The sequence below is a fragment of the Diospyros lotus genome, chromosome 7 (assembly GCF_014633365.1).
Source record: "Diospyros lotus cultivar Yz01 chromosome 7, ASM1463336v1, whole genome shotgun sequence".
In the NCBI taxonomy this organism is placed as follows: Eukaryota; Viridiplantae; Streptophyta; class Magnoliopsida; order Ericales; family Ebenaceae; genus Diospyros; species Diospyros lotus.
In genome coordinates, this window is record NC_068344.1 from 26,521,318 (window position 1) to 26,538,076 (window position 16,759).

Below are 16,759 nucleotides of genomic sequence, written 5' to 3' on the forward strand. Positions count from 1 at the left end.
TGTTGTGTGAGCCCGTTTGACGACTTTTCAACTCAGACCGTTTATTCAGAGTTATGCTCTTTGTTATATTTAGCATTTTCCAAGGGACCAAGTTCTCCATTCTCATTGAGTTGCTGCTTGTTTGTTGTTGGTGGTTGGCTTTTGTGATTCTATTCAACGCCAGTCCCTTAGGTGCCTTGTGTTCGATGCTGCCTCTTTTATTGGGGCTTGCTTCGTTTACAGTTTTCCTGCTCGTGATTAGTACAACAGGTTTGTTTTTTCGAGATGGATTGTTACTTTCAATCACTTCCAGGCTTTTGTTTATTTTTTGTACATATTGTCTTTTATTTTGCTTTTCTTACGTTTTTCTTATCTTTAGCTTTTCTCTCTTCTTTTGGCCCAGTGGGTGATCGTTGTTATGTTCTTGCCCCTAGTTTTTGGTCGATCCAGGGTATGCTTTGGCCTTAACTTATAGTCGTTTCAGCTTTGGTTTGTATTTTATGAATCTCTCACTTATAGAAAAAAAAAAAAAAATCCTAATTGGATAAAGGAACAATGAATTTACATGTTAAAACATAAGGAGCGCCAAAAAAATTCTCATAAAATATTTATGAAGAATAAAGTGACTATTTGTGCCTCATCCATTTCATAAATTAAAACACTCACCGTTTGGCCCATGAGATTCTTTTATCACATTCTTCTAATAGAACTTCTTTTGTACATGTTTTCTATGCACGATTTCACACAATCAACAATTTTCAAAAGTAGGAGGTTAAGGTAATTCAAACTCAGAAAGCTTACTTGCATCAATCTACTTCCTTGTGCCACCAGGGAGAGCATAGGATTCCAACTTCCTGGCTTGATGAAGAAACATCATTTGCGGGATTCCTTCTTTCTATGAATGGTTTCAACAAGGGCCTCAATTTCTTCTTTTGCTCTTTCAAACGCATTTGGGCCTTTAATTTCACTTATTGCAGTGTGCTCATCAATGTCATTACTCATTCCATGAGTTTCTTTGTGATGGCGGTGAGGCGGCTTCTTCTTGTGCATCATCGCATCAAGTTCTTCCTTAGCTCTTTCTATTAGATTGCGTGACTTTGCATCCCTTTCTGCAAGAGTGAAACACCACAATATAGATTAATAAATGTGAACCAATTCAGCATTTTCTAGAGTTAGCTCATGCTTTGAACTTCTTTTATTTCTTTTGCTCGTCATTTTCCATGGAGTTGTATGCAGCTGATTAGAAGAGAATTAGCATCACTTTAACTCATTTTCAAAGCATTTTCATATGGCTCGTCATTTTAAGCACTATCTTCACCTTAAATTGTTCCATCATTCTGTGTTTCTTGCTTATTTAACATATAAACTACACGTACATATAATTTCTGAGCAGGTAAAATGCTGGGTATTCATACAACACAAACAGTGTAGAAAAATCTTGAATCTTGAGTCAATGAACTAGAAAAAAATCAAATTATATGCAAAATGATGGCAATATGAATTAAAACGCAGAAAAAGAATTAAAAACTTCTGCTGCTCAAAGTGAATTATTTACTGTTCAGAATTTAATATTATTCTTAAAATAAACGAGAAAGAACAAATGAAAAACACTATATTTACTCAGAATCATAGTGCATATGATTTGATCAAATAGTATTAAAAGATAAGCTGTTGAATATGGAAGAAAAGGAAAAAAAAAAAAAAAAAACAACAACATTGGCAATCCATCACAACTCCAAATTTCAGAGACTCCATGAACATTGCAAAGAAAAGGTAATCAAAATCTACAATACCTTGAGAAACGGAATCTGGGTTCTCTGGCTTTGACTCTGCCTTTAGAGTTCCATGCTGCCTGCAATGAAATTTGTCAAAAGGACAAGAACAAGACGTAAGCAACCAAATTCGCTAAACCCTAACAACTTAATAATCTGCTCAATTTATTCCCCAAACCTTTTCTCAGATTCGCTCAAAGGAGGGCCATGATTCTTTGCTTCTTTCTTCGGATGAATAGTTTGAACAATTGCCTCAATCTCTTCCTGCACCCTCTCAAACACATTGGGACCTTTCACGTCCTCGATTGGGGTATTCTCGTCGATGTCTACGCGACTTTCCTTGCGATGGTGATGCAATTTCTTTGCGTGGAGTGTCGCTTCAATCTCTTCCTTCGTTCTTTCAAGCAGATTAGGCGCCTTTGCATCTTGACCTGGCATAACAACGAACAGCATTAGTCCTAGAAAATTTGCAATTCCACCGGGGGATGATATCTGATTCGTTGATGAAATCAGGAAAAAAAAAAGTGAAAAGGGAATGGGAGATCGCACTAATGGAAAAGAGGAATGAGAAAATGTGGGCACCTGATGTGGATTCCGCCATTGAAGTTTTGGTGGTGAGAAGTGTGAGGTGGGATTGGATTAACTTGACGATTGAGCCAAGGCATGAGGATATTGGAATCGGAATGGAACGTGTGATATAAGCGGCATGCCAGACTTGAAAAGGCAAAGTTGGAATTGCAACCACCACGCATGGGTGTCAATTGTCACTCTCCTCACGGCAAAGCCAATCTTCCATTTAATTTGGTAAGAGTAATATGATTCGTAATTAAGCCTCGTCCAGATTCGGACTCACCGGGCCGTAAAATCCAGTCTATTTAACTAAGGTTTAGATTAAATTCTTTTGATTTACATTGGTCTTATCTAACTTCTGACTAATCTAAATCTAGATCATTTACCATTCTCCTTATTTGTCCCCATCTTGCAGTCATTTCTTTCTCATTCTTTCCCTCTCACATCTACAAAGTCAAAAAAAATTCATTTATTCAAAACTTTTTATAGACGTGACAACCTCTCTTTCATTTGTTGTCACTAAATTTGTCATTGCCATCACTCGTCCACGAAGGGGATGAACCTCATTACTATGCATCACCAATAAAAGATAAGAGAACTTGCATCACCAATAAAAGATAAGAAAACTTGATTCTCTCTCACTCTCACATACACTTAGACCCGACAATGACTGTTCGTGCAATATCCCATATTATTTTCGAAGGAATTTTGAGGAGTTAAGGTTAAGAAAATTTCGAGAAAGAAATTTTTTTAAAGGATATTAGTTGTAAAATTTAAAATTTTTAGATATTTAGAAAAATTAATTTTGAATTAAGGGTGCATTTGATTAGAGGGTGAAAAGTGAGATAGAATTTCAATTCTCACCCCACCCCCTAAAAATTTCAATTCCTTGATTTCAAGGGAAATCTCCACTTTTTGAACTAAAATGGAATTCGAATTCTATAAAAAAAAAAAAAAAATTGTTTGAAAGAATTTCCTAAAATTTAGGTAAAAAATGAATTTCACTCTTATTTTTCACCCCTATCAAATGCACCCTAATTGAAATTAGACTCAAAAAGTGATTTGGTGATTGTTTAAGAAATTTTTGGGCCTAGGAGGAATCCAAGAAAGCCAAACATGAATTGATGAAAAATTGGGCTTAAGTGAAATTAGTTAAAAATTATAAAATAAACCAATTTAACTAAGTTAATACCCGACTTTGAGTGCAAAATTAAACCAAAATGAGTCAAATTGGGTTGAACCCAATACTAGATATCATAAACGAGGTTACAACGACCGTTGGACTCAAGTTTGTCGAAAATCGACAAGTGAATTAAAAGTTATTTGAGTTTGAAGTTAGTTGAAGTATACAACGAATTAATTAGATAACCTAGTTTGGACTTGAATAAAATTCAAATAAAATTGTTTGAGACACGAGCAATAATTTGTATAAGCCATTTTGAATCAAAATTTCGAGCAAACAACTGTCAATCAAGCCAAATCTTTTTACAAAGCCTATAGTTGACATGAAAAAAAAAACATGTCAGTACCTTTTATGCTAATGTTTCATTACAAAGTAAGATATCAAAGTTAGAAATTTTAAAAAAATTAAAGAAAATAAAAGATCATCTTTAAACCCATGGGGCAATTCAACAATATGCAAAATTCAATAAGAAATCTCTTAGATTCAATAGCAAATGATCTAAAATGATGAAGAAACCTTGAAAAATCCAAAGAAATCAAGTAAAAAATGGCAAAAATTAGGCAATGGTGAGGTGATGGTTGCATGTAAAGGTTATCAAAAATGGGCTACAAAAGCTAATGGATTTGTTGGGAACAGATAACACAAACCTTAGGGTTTTTTCACAACTTTCAATCTCAGACTCTCAATGGACAAAACAGGAAGCAAAACATTCATACATAGAACTGAAATGAAAAAATGAAAACTGAAAGGGGGCAGGAAATTTTTACCGTGGTTCACCCAAATTAAGGCTACGTCCACATTGAACTCTGGTAAGAAAAGCTCACTGAACTATGAATAGAATCAGAGATTACACCCACATTCAACCCTCTCAATCACTCTGTACAAATGATGGTTCAAGAAACAAAAACTTGCCCTATAATCACTTAATACAAATTAAAGGCAACCCTATTGAACCATAGAACATAAACTATACAAAACATTTATAGAAAGAGAAACAGAGAGCAAACCAGAGAACCCTAGCCCGAAGACGAGAGCCTTCAACCAAACCCCCAGATCTTTCTTTCTCTTTTCTTTTATTCTTCTCACATTTTTCGTTTTTTCGTCTGATAGTTCACATCTCGAGGCGCGAGATTAAAAGTAATGATGAATGGCTGGGATCAAGCCTTATAAAGCACAGATGGATGGCTGAGATCGCATCGTGCAAGCACGATTGATTATTCCAACAAAAATGGCAGCAGGCAGAGAAGGCAATCGGGCGAGAGAGAAATCAACAAGGACAATCAAGCGCAATCAAAAGGCAGCGGATGGTTGCCACGTGCTGCCATCCAGCAGCTGCCAAACGGTTGCAGCACGAGCCTTCCAATTTGCTACACCTCACGATGCCATTTGGTGCTTCACAAACAACAATCTCCACCTTAAAGTAGCAAATCGTAGGTGAATCCCAAAAAAAATCTCTCAAGTTCAACATGCTACAATCCTCACCTTCATAGCTCTGGCTGAGCTGATCAACTAGTACCCACATGCAACAAGTTTAAGCAATGCTTGAACTTTGTTGCAGTTAGCAACTTTGTACCCACGTCTGCTGGGTTATTTTCTGTAGGCACTTTTAGTATAGAAATAGTGTCATTAGCTACCAAATCTCTAACATAATGATACCTAACATCCACGTGCTTTGTGCGTTCATGGTAGACTGGATTCTTGGTCAAATGAATCGCACTTTGACTATTTGAATACACCACCACCTTGCTCATGTGGACCTTGGAGCCAGACTGCTTCTTTAACAACATTAGTTACTGCTACATACTCAGCCTCAGTGGAATACAGCGCAACCAGGGGCTGCAGTTGTGATTTCCAGCTGATCCAATTTCCACCCAAGGTGAAAAACAGAGCAGTGGTAGACTTTCGAGTATCTCTTTCACCTGCAAAGTCAAAGTCTACATACCCAATAAGATCAAGAGTAGAAAATCTTTTCTTGTAGCTAAGTCCAACATTTACAAAGCCATTTATATATCTTAATAGATATTTCAGAGCATCCCAACGAGATTTAACTGAATTTGACATGAATCTGCTAAGGGATGAGATAGCATAGGCTAGATCAGGTTTTGTACTAATCATGGCATACATAATAGTTCCAATTGCATTAGCATACGGAACATTTTCCATTTTAATAATTTCTAAGTTGGACGTTGGGCATTGAGATTTAGTTAAGACAAAATGTCCAGCTAATGGAACACTCACCGGCTTGCAGTTGTGCATGCCAAACCTTTTTACAGTTTTCATTAAATAGTCATTTTGATGAACCTTTAAACTAAAATTTCCTCTATCCCTTTCTATTGTCATTCCTAAAATTTTCTTAGCTGACACTAAGTCTTTCATGTCAAAACTTGTGTTGAGCATATGTTTCAATTCATTTATCTTAGACTTAGACTTGCTAATTACAGAATGTCATCCACATATAACAATAGATAAACAGGGATATTGGAGAGAATAAAATAGAAACAGTTATCATATTGACTCCTAACAAATCCAATCCCTAAGACAAAATTATCAAACTTTTTATACCATTGTCTTGAGGATTGTTTTAAGCCATACAGGGATTTTTTCAGTAAACACGCATGTTCAGACTTATCTGAGTCAATATATCCAGCAGGTTGAGCCATATAGATTTTCTCCTCTAAATCTCCATGCAAAAATGCTATTTTGACATCTAATTGTTCTAATTCAAGGTCAAATTGAACAACAATTGATAGCATCATACGAATGGTTTTAAATTTAACTACAGGGGAGAAAATTTTAGTGTAATCTATGCCCTCCTTCTGAGTAAACCCCTTTGCCACTAATCTTGGTTTATACCTAATTGGGTCAATAGGAGATATACCTTCTTTTAATTTATACAACCATTTACATTGAATCGGTTTTTTGTTTCTGAGGTCTAGACACCAACTCCCAGGTGCCATTAATTTTAAGAGAGGATATTTCCTCATCCATGGCCTGCTGTCACTTTACACTTTCCTTGGAGTTGACAGCCTCTTCATACGTGGAAGGCTCACTGCTTCTTAATTCCAGACCTACCATAAGGGCATAATACACTAAGTCTGAATAGGCATACCTTGCAAGGGGCCTAGAAACCCTCATGCTCCAATCGCGGGCTAGATGGTAGTCACTAAGATCTTGGGGTGAGCTATGATGCTCCACCTCAATCTCAGGTTCATCTTCTTGTTCCTCTTGATCATCATCATGATCAGATGTTTGATTTTCATTTGGGACTGGAACACCCTCTAGGTTGGATTCTGTTGGAGCAGCTAGAAGATTGTTATTATCTGCAGCTTGCTCCACCTCGATTTGAGACCCTTTGTAACACTCCACTTTTCTCTTATAGAGCGTGTCACTATGTTAGGGCCCAAAATATACATAATTTATTTTTTCTTTCTTTCTCGGTACATAACTTAACCCTGAGTACCGAATTCCAAACAAAACCCCCAACAAATCATTAAAAATGCGAAAGAGATAATCGAAACCTGATATGGTATATAATCAATTCACTTTATTTATAACATAAGAATCCGTACCATAGTTAACATCATATCCGTAATATTGAAATACATAAATACATGGAGATTCCATAATATTCTAACAAGACTAATCATCAATAAAGCATAAGCTAAAACATATTTGAGTCAGCTCGTTGAATCCATCGATCTCGTCATCACGTGCCGTCATATCTCAACCTGTTATTTGCTTAGGCTGCAAGTCTAAACTGGAACGTTGAATATTCTAGGGGCATAACCCATTAGAAGATGAAAGTTCTTGTGAGGGTCCAAAACATATATATGAATACATGATGCGATAACATGAACAACATTTACCCCTAATGTAACTTCTCAAGCCTACCAGCTCGACACGGAATCCTGGGTAAATCCCGAATCTCTGCAGGATAAGCCTAACGTTATTCCATCATTGCCCTAGGGGAATTACGGCTACATTCTGGGGGCGACATCCTATTCCCATGCACAAATAACAATGTGACAATAATATCGTTTCGTGCAATTATTACGACTTTCCGTGCAATATGACAAAATGGATATTGCATTCATAACAACATGCATATATAGCAAACATGTCATGAATATAAGTTATTGTGAGAAAACCACTCATGAAACCATAGTTATGATAGGAAAACTCACATTTTCCCAAAAGATCAAGATATCTCGAAAAGCATGCATTGCCTCGATATGAGTGCTCAAGCTCAAATCTCGTGACAACTCTCAAAAGTTGCACCAATCACATCATCTCGATCACCTTAATAATCCAAAATGATATTTAATTACTAAATATCCTCAATATTCTATTTATTTCATTCTTCTTTCATTTTCTCTCATTTTTCTTTTTCAAAAATCCCAATAAATACCTTGGGACTATTTTCTCAGATCTAATTTCACAATAATTCATTATAGGCTATGAACTTCAAGGGAAAAATACTGGACTTACCCGGATGTTGCGTTTTCACATAAAATGAGGTTCTTTGGTGCAAAAATCGATACATCAGGAATCCCAAATTCCAATCTTTTTGCACAAACCTCCATAAAATAATTTTCCTGATTTTTTCATATTTTTTTCAGAATTTTCTCGAGCCCCACGTGCCCACACGTGCTAGGGCGACTGGGCGCGCGTGAGGTGCAACGCGTGACCGGCACGCGCCGGTCGTCTTCTCCGGTGACGGCCGTGTCGCGTTCTGCGCTGACACCACCTTCTGATTCCCCTCGTCCAGTTGATCCAAATGGCATGTCTTGATGCTCGAAACAAGCATCAGAAGTGCCTCAACCGAGCGGCCAAAGCCTCGACTTGGCCGTCCGCCTAATTTTCCGGCGAGCTCTCGAATGGCCATCAAACCTCGACCAAAATGGCTCATTTTCTTAAAAAATATTCCTCTTCTCATGGGCAACAAAATCCCCTTAATTTGGAGGCCCAATTCGTTCGTTAAAGCTTTCGATTTGAAGCTCTATTTCTCTCTATTTTCGGCCTTCATGAAACCCCTATTTATAGGCATTTTCGATGCTTCAAATGCTCGAGATCGGCCAACCCATGAGCCTTAGAGCATCTAACTCCCTTAGATCTGCCTGGAACGAGCCTCACCCGACCAAAATCTCGAGTTGCAGGTGTGCGAAAATTCAGCCAATTTTCGGTCGCTTTTCTGGCCATCCCATTGGCTGTTGTTGGCCAAGCCCTTTACAAAAGATGCTCCTTGAGCAACCCTTATGCCATCCCTATGGCCGATTTCAGTGATTTGATGGGTTGGTCGGCCATTGTTGTTTGGAGGTTTTCTTAAAATTATACTTTGGCCCCTCAAACTTTGGCTTTCTCCCTTTGGCCCATTTCACCAAGGCCCTCAACTTTTGATAATTTCCTATAAGGCCCTCTTGTCCTAAAACATTCATTTTACCCTTGAAGATTCCGAAAAATCCTCGTTTCGGCCTCCCTCTAGCAATTTCATAAAACTACACTTAGGCCCGAATCTTCGTTTTGGCCCTAAACCTCTTCGTTTCTTCTTGAAATCACTGAAGGGTTGTTCCTTATGAAAAACCGAAGCCCTCTCAAGCTTCCGTTGACTTCCCGAAAGTTATCTATAATAATTCGGTATTACAGCCTAATTGGCAGTTGTATTTTAGCTGTACCGAAAATTATTCCCGATCCGATTTCTTTCGGCACCATAAATCCTATCCCAGGGTGCTCGTTAATGCCACATCATTTTCCTTTGGCATCACGACTCCAGGGCATTCCCGACAGTCGATTCAGTCATCTATACAGTAATAAATTACCGTTATACCCTTCATTTATCCTTAAATTCAATTTTTTTGCTCCAAGATAAATTACGTTTGAGTCCTTTAGAATTTCTCGGGTATTACACCCTTCTAGGATAATAAAATCATTTGGACTTCTATGAATGTTGGTTTCTCCTGAGTTTACAATTTTACAAGGGAAATTGGCTTCATTAAATATGACATCTCTACTGATAATGATTTTAATCCCACTAGATTGTCTTTCCCATAGTCTAAAGCCTTTGGTCTCTTCTTGGTAACTAACAAACACACACTTGGTGGACCTAGGTTCTAATTTACCTTCTGACTTGTGAGCATATGCTTCACAACCAACACTCTAAGGTAATTAAGATTTAACTTCCTATCAGTCCATTTCTCTTCGGGGCATTTTAGGTTTAGGGTAGTTGAGGGACTTCTATTTATTAAGTGGGCTGTTGTGGACAAAGCCTCTCCCTAAAAAGACTTTGGCATATTAGAGGTGAATAAGAGGCATCTAACCTTTTCAAGGAGGGTTCGGTTTATTCTCTCAACTACCCTATTTTGTTGGAGTGTATACCTCATAGTCCTATGTCTAAGTATTCTCTGGGTATTGCAAAATTTATCAAACTCTTTGTTATAAAATTCTAGACCATTGTCTGTTCTTAAGACCTTAATTTTTCTATCTATTTGATTTTCAATTATGTTCTTCTAGGTTTTAAACTTCTCTAGAGTCTGGTCTTTAGATTTTAAAAGGAAAACCCAAACCTTCCTAGTGAAATCATCCACAATAGAAAGAAAATACCTATTACTACCGTGGGTAGGGACTTGAGAAGGCCCTCATAAGTCTGCATGTATATATTCTAGGCATACCTTCTCCAAGTGAGTTTGTTTATGGAAACTCAGCCTGTGTTGCTTGCCTAGAACACATGGCTCAAAAAAATCGAGAGACCCAACAGGCACTAATCCAAGGTAAACTTGGTTAGACAGTGCCTTAAGATCTTTCAAGCTCATATGGCCAAGTCTCAGGTGCCATAATTCTGTCTTATTAGTTTTGACTATGCATGCAAAATTAATGTTATTAGAAGGAAAAAAAACAGCCATCCAAAACATACAATCCATTTTTCTTAGCACTAGTTAGGATTAGTTCATCTCCTTTAAACACATGCATGGATCCATTTTTTGCTTTATAAGAAAACCCTAGCTCATCTAATGTGCCAAGAGATATCAGATTTCTTTTTAAGTCAGGAACATATCTTACATCAATTAAGGTTCTAGTTTTGTTGTCATGTAATTTGAGAGATATGTTTACTAGTAGAATGTTTTTTCTCATTCTTACCTTTTACAAAAAGATTATTTCTAGATTTCTTAGATGTTCCTAGTTACAGTCCTCTAGCCTTAATGCCTGAAATAACAAAGTCTAGACTAGTACAATGCCAGTATATCTCAATGCATGTTTAATAACATCATAATCACCAGGCAATGAACTTAACAGAATCATAGCTTCACTCGAGTCACCTAATGCTTGATCAGTTCTGTTAGAACAGGTAGGTTCTATGGCACACACCAAGAGGAAGGGTGAATTGGTTATTTTAAAAACTTAAATGATAGAACATAAATATAAAAACTTTTTGATACAGATTGAGGATTTAGAGTTTTAAAGAGTAAACCATAAAAATGAAAAATGAACAAAGATAAATATGAGAATCGAGGAGGAAAAATGAAATGCTTGGAAAGATAAATATATCAAAGAACACAAGCATAAGAAAACACAAGGATTTATAGTGGTTCGGCTTAACCAAGCCTAATCCATTACCTTAGCTCCTCACTAAGGATTTTTCAAACCATCCACTAAAACCCCCTACTTAAACCAAGTAGGTCCTCTTGTCCAAGACTAGGAATTACAACCTCTTGCTTATATAAGCAAGCCCTCTAGCACCTAGCTAGGAATAACAGCCACTTGCTTTAACGAGCAAGTCTTCTAGCACAAAGTTAGGAAAGTAAGAGTGATACAAATGTAAACGAGATGCTAAGAGTGGGCACTCTTAGTTACAAGTTCTCTCACAATAAAAACAAGGCTTGAATGAATTAATACAAGTTAAAATCAAAGCCTTGAAGAGAGAAAAAAATTGAAGCACAATCACTGTAAATACAAACGAGTAACAGTAAGCTCAAATTAATTCATTCCCGTCCATTAGCCTTCTCTTGATCTCCTTGATATATATATATAAGCTTCCCACAAGATTGAAGAGAAATGAAGCCGTTTGTGACCGTTGGAGAATGAGAAACTAGCCGTTGGAGATTGAAAAACTAGCCGTTGTAAGTTTCTGTGAAACACATAGTCGACAGATCAAATAGGTTAGTCGACTATTTTATCAAATAAAACTAGCCATAGTCGACAGACAGAAAAGCATAGTCGACTATCTTATAACACAAAAATCCCATAGTCGACAGATACATATGCATAGTCGACTATTGCAAAAATGTGAAAAAAATTTTAAATTTACAGAACAAAAATAGTCGACAGATGAAATAGCATAGTCGACTATCCTTATGCATAGTCGACAGATTGAAGCACACAGTCGACAGATGAAGAAGATTTTCAACAGAATGAATTTTGAAAACATTACAACATATTTACATTTCTTTAGTTTAAGTAAATGTCCTCATTTTGTTTAATTTATATTTTACCTTCCATTTACTTTAATACATAAATGTAAATAAGAAAGTACCCCCCATTTGGATTCAATAAAAATATCTAAAAAATCAAAATCCATAAGAATAAAAAAGTAGAATTTGGATTTTAGTAGGAACTTAGGATTTTACGATTTTACCACTTCCAAGATATACACTTTCTATTTCTTGAAAAATTCGTTAAAAATCATTTTATCACTAATGAATGTTAGCTATTGAATTACCGGGAGTTAGTTTTCTAAAAAGGAAATATTTTCATATATGTCTCCTTATAAGGTGCTAGTCTTCCAGACATAGAAAAATATTGAAGTGTTATCAAAACGAGTTTCAAGACATGATGCATGAACTAAAGGATTTTTTCATACGATTAAATTTCAAACCAAAACCTTTCATGCATGCTTCAAAATATGAAAGCTTATTCTGAAGAATGAGATTAACATAAATGATTTTTCATACTTAAGATTGAATTTTCATCAAACACATTTATGTTCAAGTTAGTCTTTTGCCTTAGAACAATTTTAGCTCTATGTTGACCAACGACTTCAAAGCTAATTTGAAAATCATTTTAGGAGATTCTTTTAAGACTAAAAACTTGACTTTGCAAATCTCTAACTAAAATAGAAAATCATAAATCTTTTTGGTTTTCATTTTAACAATGCACTTGAAATTGATTTTTGTTGAAAACCACCACCTTGATTCATGACTTAGGGATTTAATAACATATGTTTTTCATCATCAAAACTAAGCACAAGGGTAGAACATCAATTCCTCTGAATAATAATGCAAGCCTAGTAAATTCGTTTATGTTCTTATCCATGGTCTTAGATATACTTATTTTAAAGTTAAACAACATGCCTTTTAAGTAAACTAAATTAGGTGCAATGATGACAAAAAAACAAATAATCTAATTTATTCCAGAGTTCTAAGGAAGTAGACATATCATCTACTTTGCGGATCACACTGTCACCCAAATGGAGGAAGATCAGATTGAAAGCTTCCTCTCTGATTTCCTCTGTCCTCGCAAGCTGGTCTGTGGGCCATTTGCGATCATCTGTCTCAAGTGCTATAAGCACTTTATGATGAGAGAGTAATACTCCCATCTTTTTTTTCCAACTTCCCAAATTTCCTTTTCCATCAAATATACCGATTTCAAATCGGGTAGAAGTCCTCTTTGCTTTGGACGAAGGTAACTTAGAAGGCTTTAGACACTGATGAGAATCAACACAACAAACTCCCGCTGACACGGACTCTCAAAGAAACCCCTAGACCAATGATAACCTTAGATTTAAAAAAAAATGATTGAACATACAGAAACCCTAAGAGCCGATCTTAACAAGGCTCTGATACCACTATTGGGAACAAATAACACAAACCTTAGGGTTTTTCACAACTTTCAATCTCAAACTCTCGATGGACAAAACAGGAAACAAAACATTCATACACAAAACTGAAATGAAAAAATGAAAACTGAAAAGGAGCACGAAATTTTTACCGTGGTTCACCCAAATTAGGGCTACGTCCACGTTGAGCTCTAGTGAGAAGAGCTCACTGAATTATGAATAGAATTAGAGATTACACCCACATTCAACCCTCTCAAAAACTTGCCCTATAATCACTTAATACAAATTAAAGGCAACTTTATCGAATCATAGAACATAAACTATACAAAACATTTACAGAAAAAGAAACATAGAGAACCCTAACTCGAAGACGAGAGCCTTCAACCAAACCCCCAGATCTTTCTTTCTCTTTTCTTTTTTTCTTCTCATCTTTTTCGTTTTTCCGTCTGATAGTTCACATCTTGAGGCACGAGATTAAAAGCAATGATGAATGGTTGGGATCGAGCCTCATAAAGCACAGATGGATGGCTGAGATCACATCATGCAGGCACAATTGATTATTCCAACAGAAATAGTAGCAGGTAGAGAAGGCAATCAGGCGAGAGAGAAATCAACAAGAACAATCAGGCACAATCAAGAGGTAGCAGATGGTTGCCACGTGCTGCCATCTAGCAGTTGCCAAATGGCAAACAACGGTTGCAGCACGAGCCTTCCAATTTGCTATACCTTACGACGCCGTTTGGTGCTTCACAAACAACATGATTTCTTCAAAAAATGAAAGCAATGAGTAAGGAAAAATGGAAGAAAAAGAGAAAAGTGAGATTTACAGTCGTTGGAAAAACGGGTTTAGCAACCTAGATTTTGTTGGAGACGACGAAGATGCAGCTTTTCTAACAACTTTCTAGTTTTTTTTTATGATGAGAATGGCTACGATGATTAACTCATTTTAGATAAGATTAGCAGATGGTTCCAACAATGAGAGGTTTTGGTCAAAAGCAATGGCAGAACCAAGAAAGAATTTAAGTCTGGGTCAAATTATAATTTTAGCCTTGGTCAAATTATAATTATTTATTGTAATATATATAAAAAATAAAAAAATCAGCTGGGCCAAAGCCCGAGCTCTCCGCCACTGGTCAAAAGGTGATTTCCCGTTAAGAAGGGGAGGCGAGAGCAATTTCTAGAAACTTTTTGTAGGTGACACTTTCATTCCAAAACTTTTGTTTTATTATTCTTTTATCCTAACAGATTTAAAAAACTTGTGTTTATGCCCCCAGATTTCGTTCAAAATTTACCAAGACATGCGAGTTATTATTTATTGCGTATGTGACACTCTTTCCAATGACGGTTGGGATTTTAAATTGAAATCCCAGTGGCAGTCGCGCATTGCTGACCACCACATTTTTTTTTTTTTCAATTCTTATTTTTCCTGGATTTTTTCTTTTTTTAAAGATTATGAAGATTTTGTATCAAAATATTTTTCTATTTTTAAGTTTCAGTTTTTAAAAAATATTTTTATCTTTTGAGAGGAAAAAGAAAGAGAGAAATATTAGTAGAGATGTTTCTATTATAAAAAAAATAAAATTATTATGTTGCCCACATGGGCGGATGTAGGGGACTCGGCCCGTGCCAGCCCCAATTAAATAGCAGTAATATAAAAATTCAGACAAAATCTTAATTGAATATTAATATAGCTCAATCTCAGAATTCTCCCTACATCCGCCCCTAATTGTCCAACATAATAATTGACTATGCGAATAATTTTAGAAACAGATCATGGGCCCCATAGGAGTGGAAGGAACTACACACAATTCCCTTGCTATTCCGAAAATATAATTTATTTTATAAAAAAATGATTATAATTTTAAAAGAGAGGAAATGAATATAGATATAGTCTAGATCTGTGAAGTGTAAATTTGTTAAAGATGATCCAGATTCATCAGATACAAATCGATCGTGTCCATTCATTATGGGATCTACATCTATATTTAGTTCGGAACATATATATATATATATATATGATCCAAATCTAAACTATTTACCACCTCATTTATAAATGTATATATTATATGAGGACTGATATATTGCCATATGGGCAACATTATGTTGCCCATGTTGCTCGGGCCCCAAGGGGAGGGGGGATTGCATGGGGTGGGGTGACGCGGGGGATGGGGCGACACGTGCAGGGGGGTGGTGTGGGACTCGCGTTGGGCAAAATATCAATTTCCTGTATTGTATTGTATTGTATGATGATGTTATTTGTTGTTGTTTCCTATCTTGTCGTACGTAGGTAGCCTTTTGTCCTTCGAAGATGTCCTTTCCTTTCCTTTCCTTTCCTGGGTGGCTTCCCTATTATCCCTTGTCTTCCCTGTTGTTGTTGAATGAAATTTCTACCTAACAAAACACAAACATAAATTGAATCATTATACCGATTCCTTCATTTCCTTCCTTCCTTCCTCACAGTTAGCACAGAGCAGCCAGCCAGCCAGCCATACATACAAAAGCCTCAAATCCCTTCAACAACACACACATATATATATACAAACAAGGAGTCATTGTGCGGAAACCATCGACATGGGCGGCGAGAAGAAAGTTCTAAAACAAGGCAAAAACCAGAACGCTAAACTAGACGACAACGATTCTTCCTGATCACTTTTCTTCAGGCAAAGCTGCTTCCAGGACAGCAGATCTAGGGTTCACCATTGGAGGCCCCTTCTCCCGCCGCTCCAGCTCCTCAAGCCTGAAGCTAATCAATCGATCCCAATTCCCTCCCTCAAACAGCACGCCGGCCTTCCCATCCGTAATTCTCTGCACAATCCCGCAGTACATGTAGTATGGGTTGTTCGGATTCTTCACAATCGCGATCATCCCCGGCATCAGCAGCGGCAGCTGCGGCGGCCTCGGCTTCTCGCCGGCCATCAAGAATCCCGCCGCTGATTCCGAGGATCTCTTCTTCTCCGGCGGCGGGTTTTCTTGGATGAATTTCTCGAGGCCCTTCTCGCCGCCGGGGAATCCGCCGGTCAGGCCCAGCAACTCCTTCTCGAATGCGTCTTCTCCTGCGATTAACGGCGACGGCAGCGGCGGCGGAGAAGGTGACGTAGATTCGGCTGATGGGGTTTCTTCGACGACGGTCTTTTGGAGCTCTTGTTGGATGCCTTGTTCGCCATTGCATAGACCTCGGCCTCCCATGATCTCGTAGAGGTTGAATTTCGCGGTTGTTTTGAGAGTGCTCCGGCGAATTGGTGAAGGCGAGGCGACACTGCCATTTGGGGAGACGTGGGTTTGGCCGAGAAAGTGGGATTTGTGAAGGAGAGGGGCTCGTAGGGCTTGAAGAGTGAAAGAAGAAGAAGAAGTAGAAGCCATGGCCAGAGAGAGAGAGAGAGAGAGAGAGAGAGAGAGGAGTTTTGAACTTCACGTTTTCAATTTCTGGCC

At 37.3% G+C, this 16,759-nt stretch overlaps 3 protein-coding genes across 3 annotated transcripts; all 3 read right to left on the reverse strand.

Moving 5' to 3' along the window:
• Positions 1-560: 560 nt before the first annotated feature.
• Positions 561-2,523, reverse strand: LOC127805948 (uncharacterized). The gene is made up of 4 exons (XM_052342804.1): positions 2,334-2,523; positions 1,930-2,182; positions 1,773-1,831; positions 561-1,088 (listed from the first exon to the last, which is right to left on the reverse strand). Exons 1-4 carry the CDS (start codon positions 2,350-2,352, stop codon positions 853-855), a joined length of 567 nt encoding a protein of 188 aa, XP_052198764.1. The 5' UTR covers positions 2,353-2,523; the 3' UTR covers positions 561-852.
• Positions 2,524-5,226: 2,703 nt separating this feature from the next.
• Positions 5,227-5,667, reverse strand: LOC127805640 (secreted RxLR effector protein 161-like). The gene has a single exon (XM_052342390.1). The coding sequence runs from the start codon at positions 5,665-5,667 to the stop codon at positions 5,227-5,229; it is 441 nt and encodes a 146-aa protein (XP_052198350.1).
• A 10,071-nt stretch (positions 5,668-15,738) lies between these two features.
• Positions 15,739-16,759, reverse strand: LOC127805810 (NAD(P)H-quinone oxidoreductase subunit S, chloroplastic). The gene has a single exon (XM_052342595.1). It carries the CDS (start codon positions 16,688-16,690, stop codon positions 15,977-15,979), a length of 714 nt encoding a protein of 237 aa, XP_052198555.1. The 5' UTR covers positions 16,691-16,759; the 3' UTR covers positions 15,739-15,976.

Coding starts and splice junctions, on each gene's coding strand:
- LOC127805948 (XM_052342804.1), bottom strand. Junction 1,832..1,929: donor TTGAGCGAATCTGAGAAAAG/GTTTGGGGAATA, acceptor ATTTCATTGCAG/GCAGCATGGAACTCTAAAGG. Junction 1,089..1,772: donor CCCAGATTCCGTTTCTCAAG/GTATTGTAGATT, acceptor TCACTCTTGCAG/AAAGGGATGCAAAGTCACGC.
- LOC127805640 (XM_052342390.1), bottom strand. CDS start 5,667: ATGGAAAATGTTCCGTATGCTAATGCAATTGGAACTATTATGTATGCC.
- LOC127805810 (XM_052342595.1), bottom strand. CDS start 16,690: ATGGCTTCTACTTCTTCTTCTTCTTTCACTCTTCAAGCCCTACGAGCC.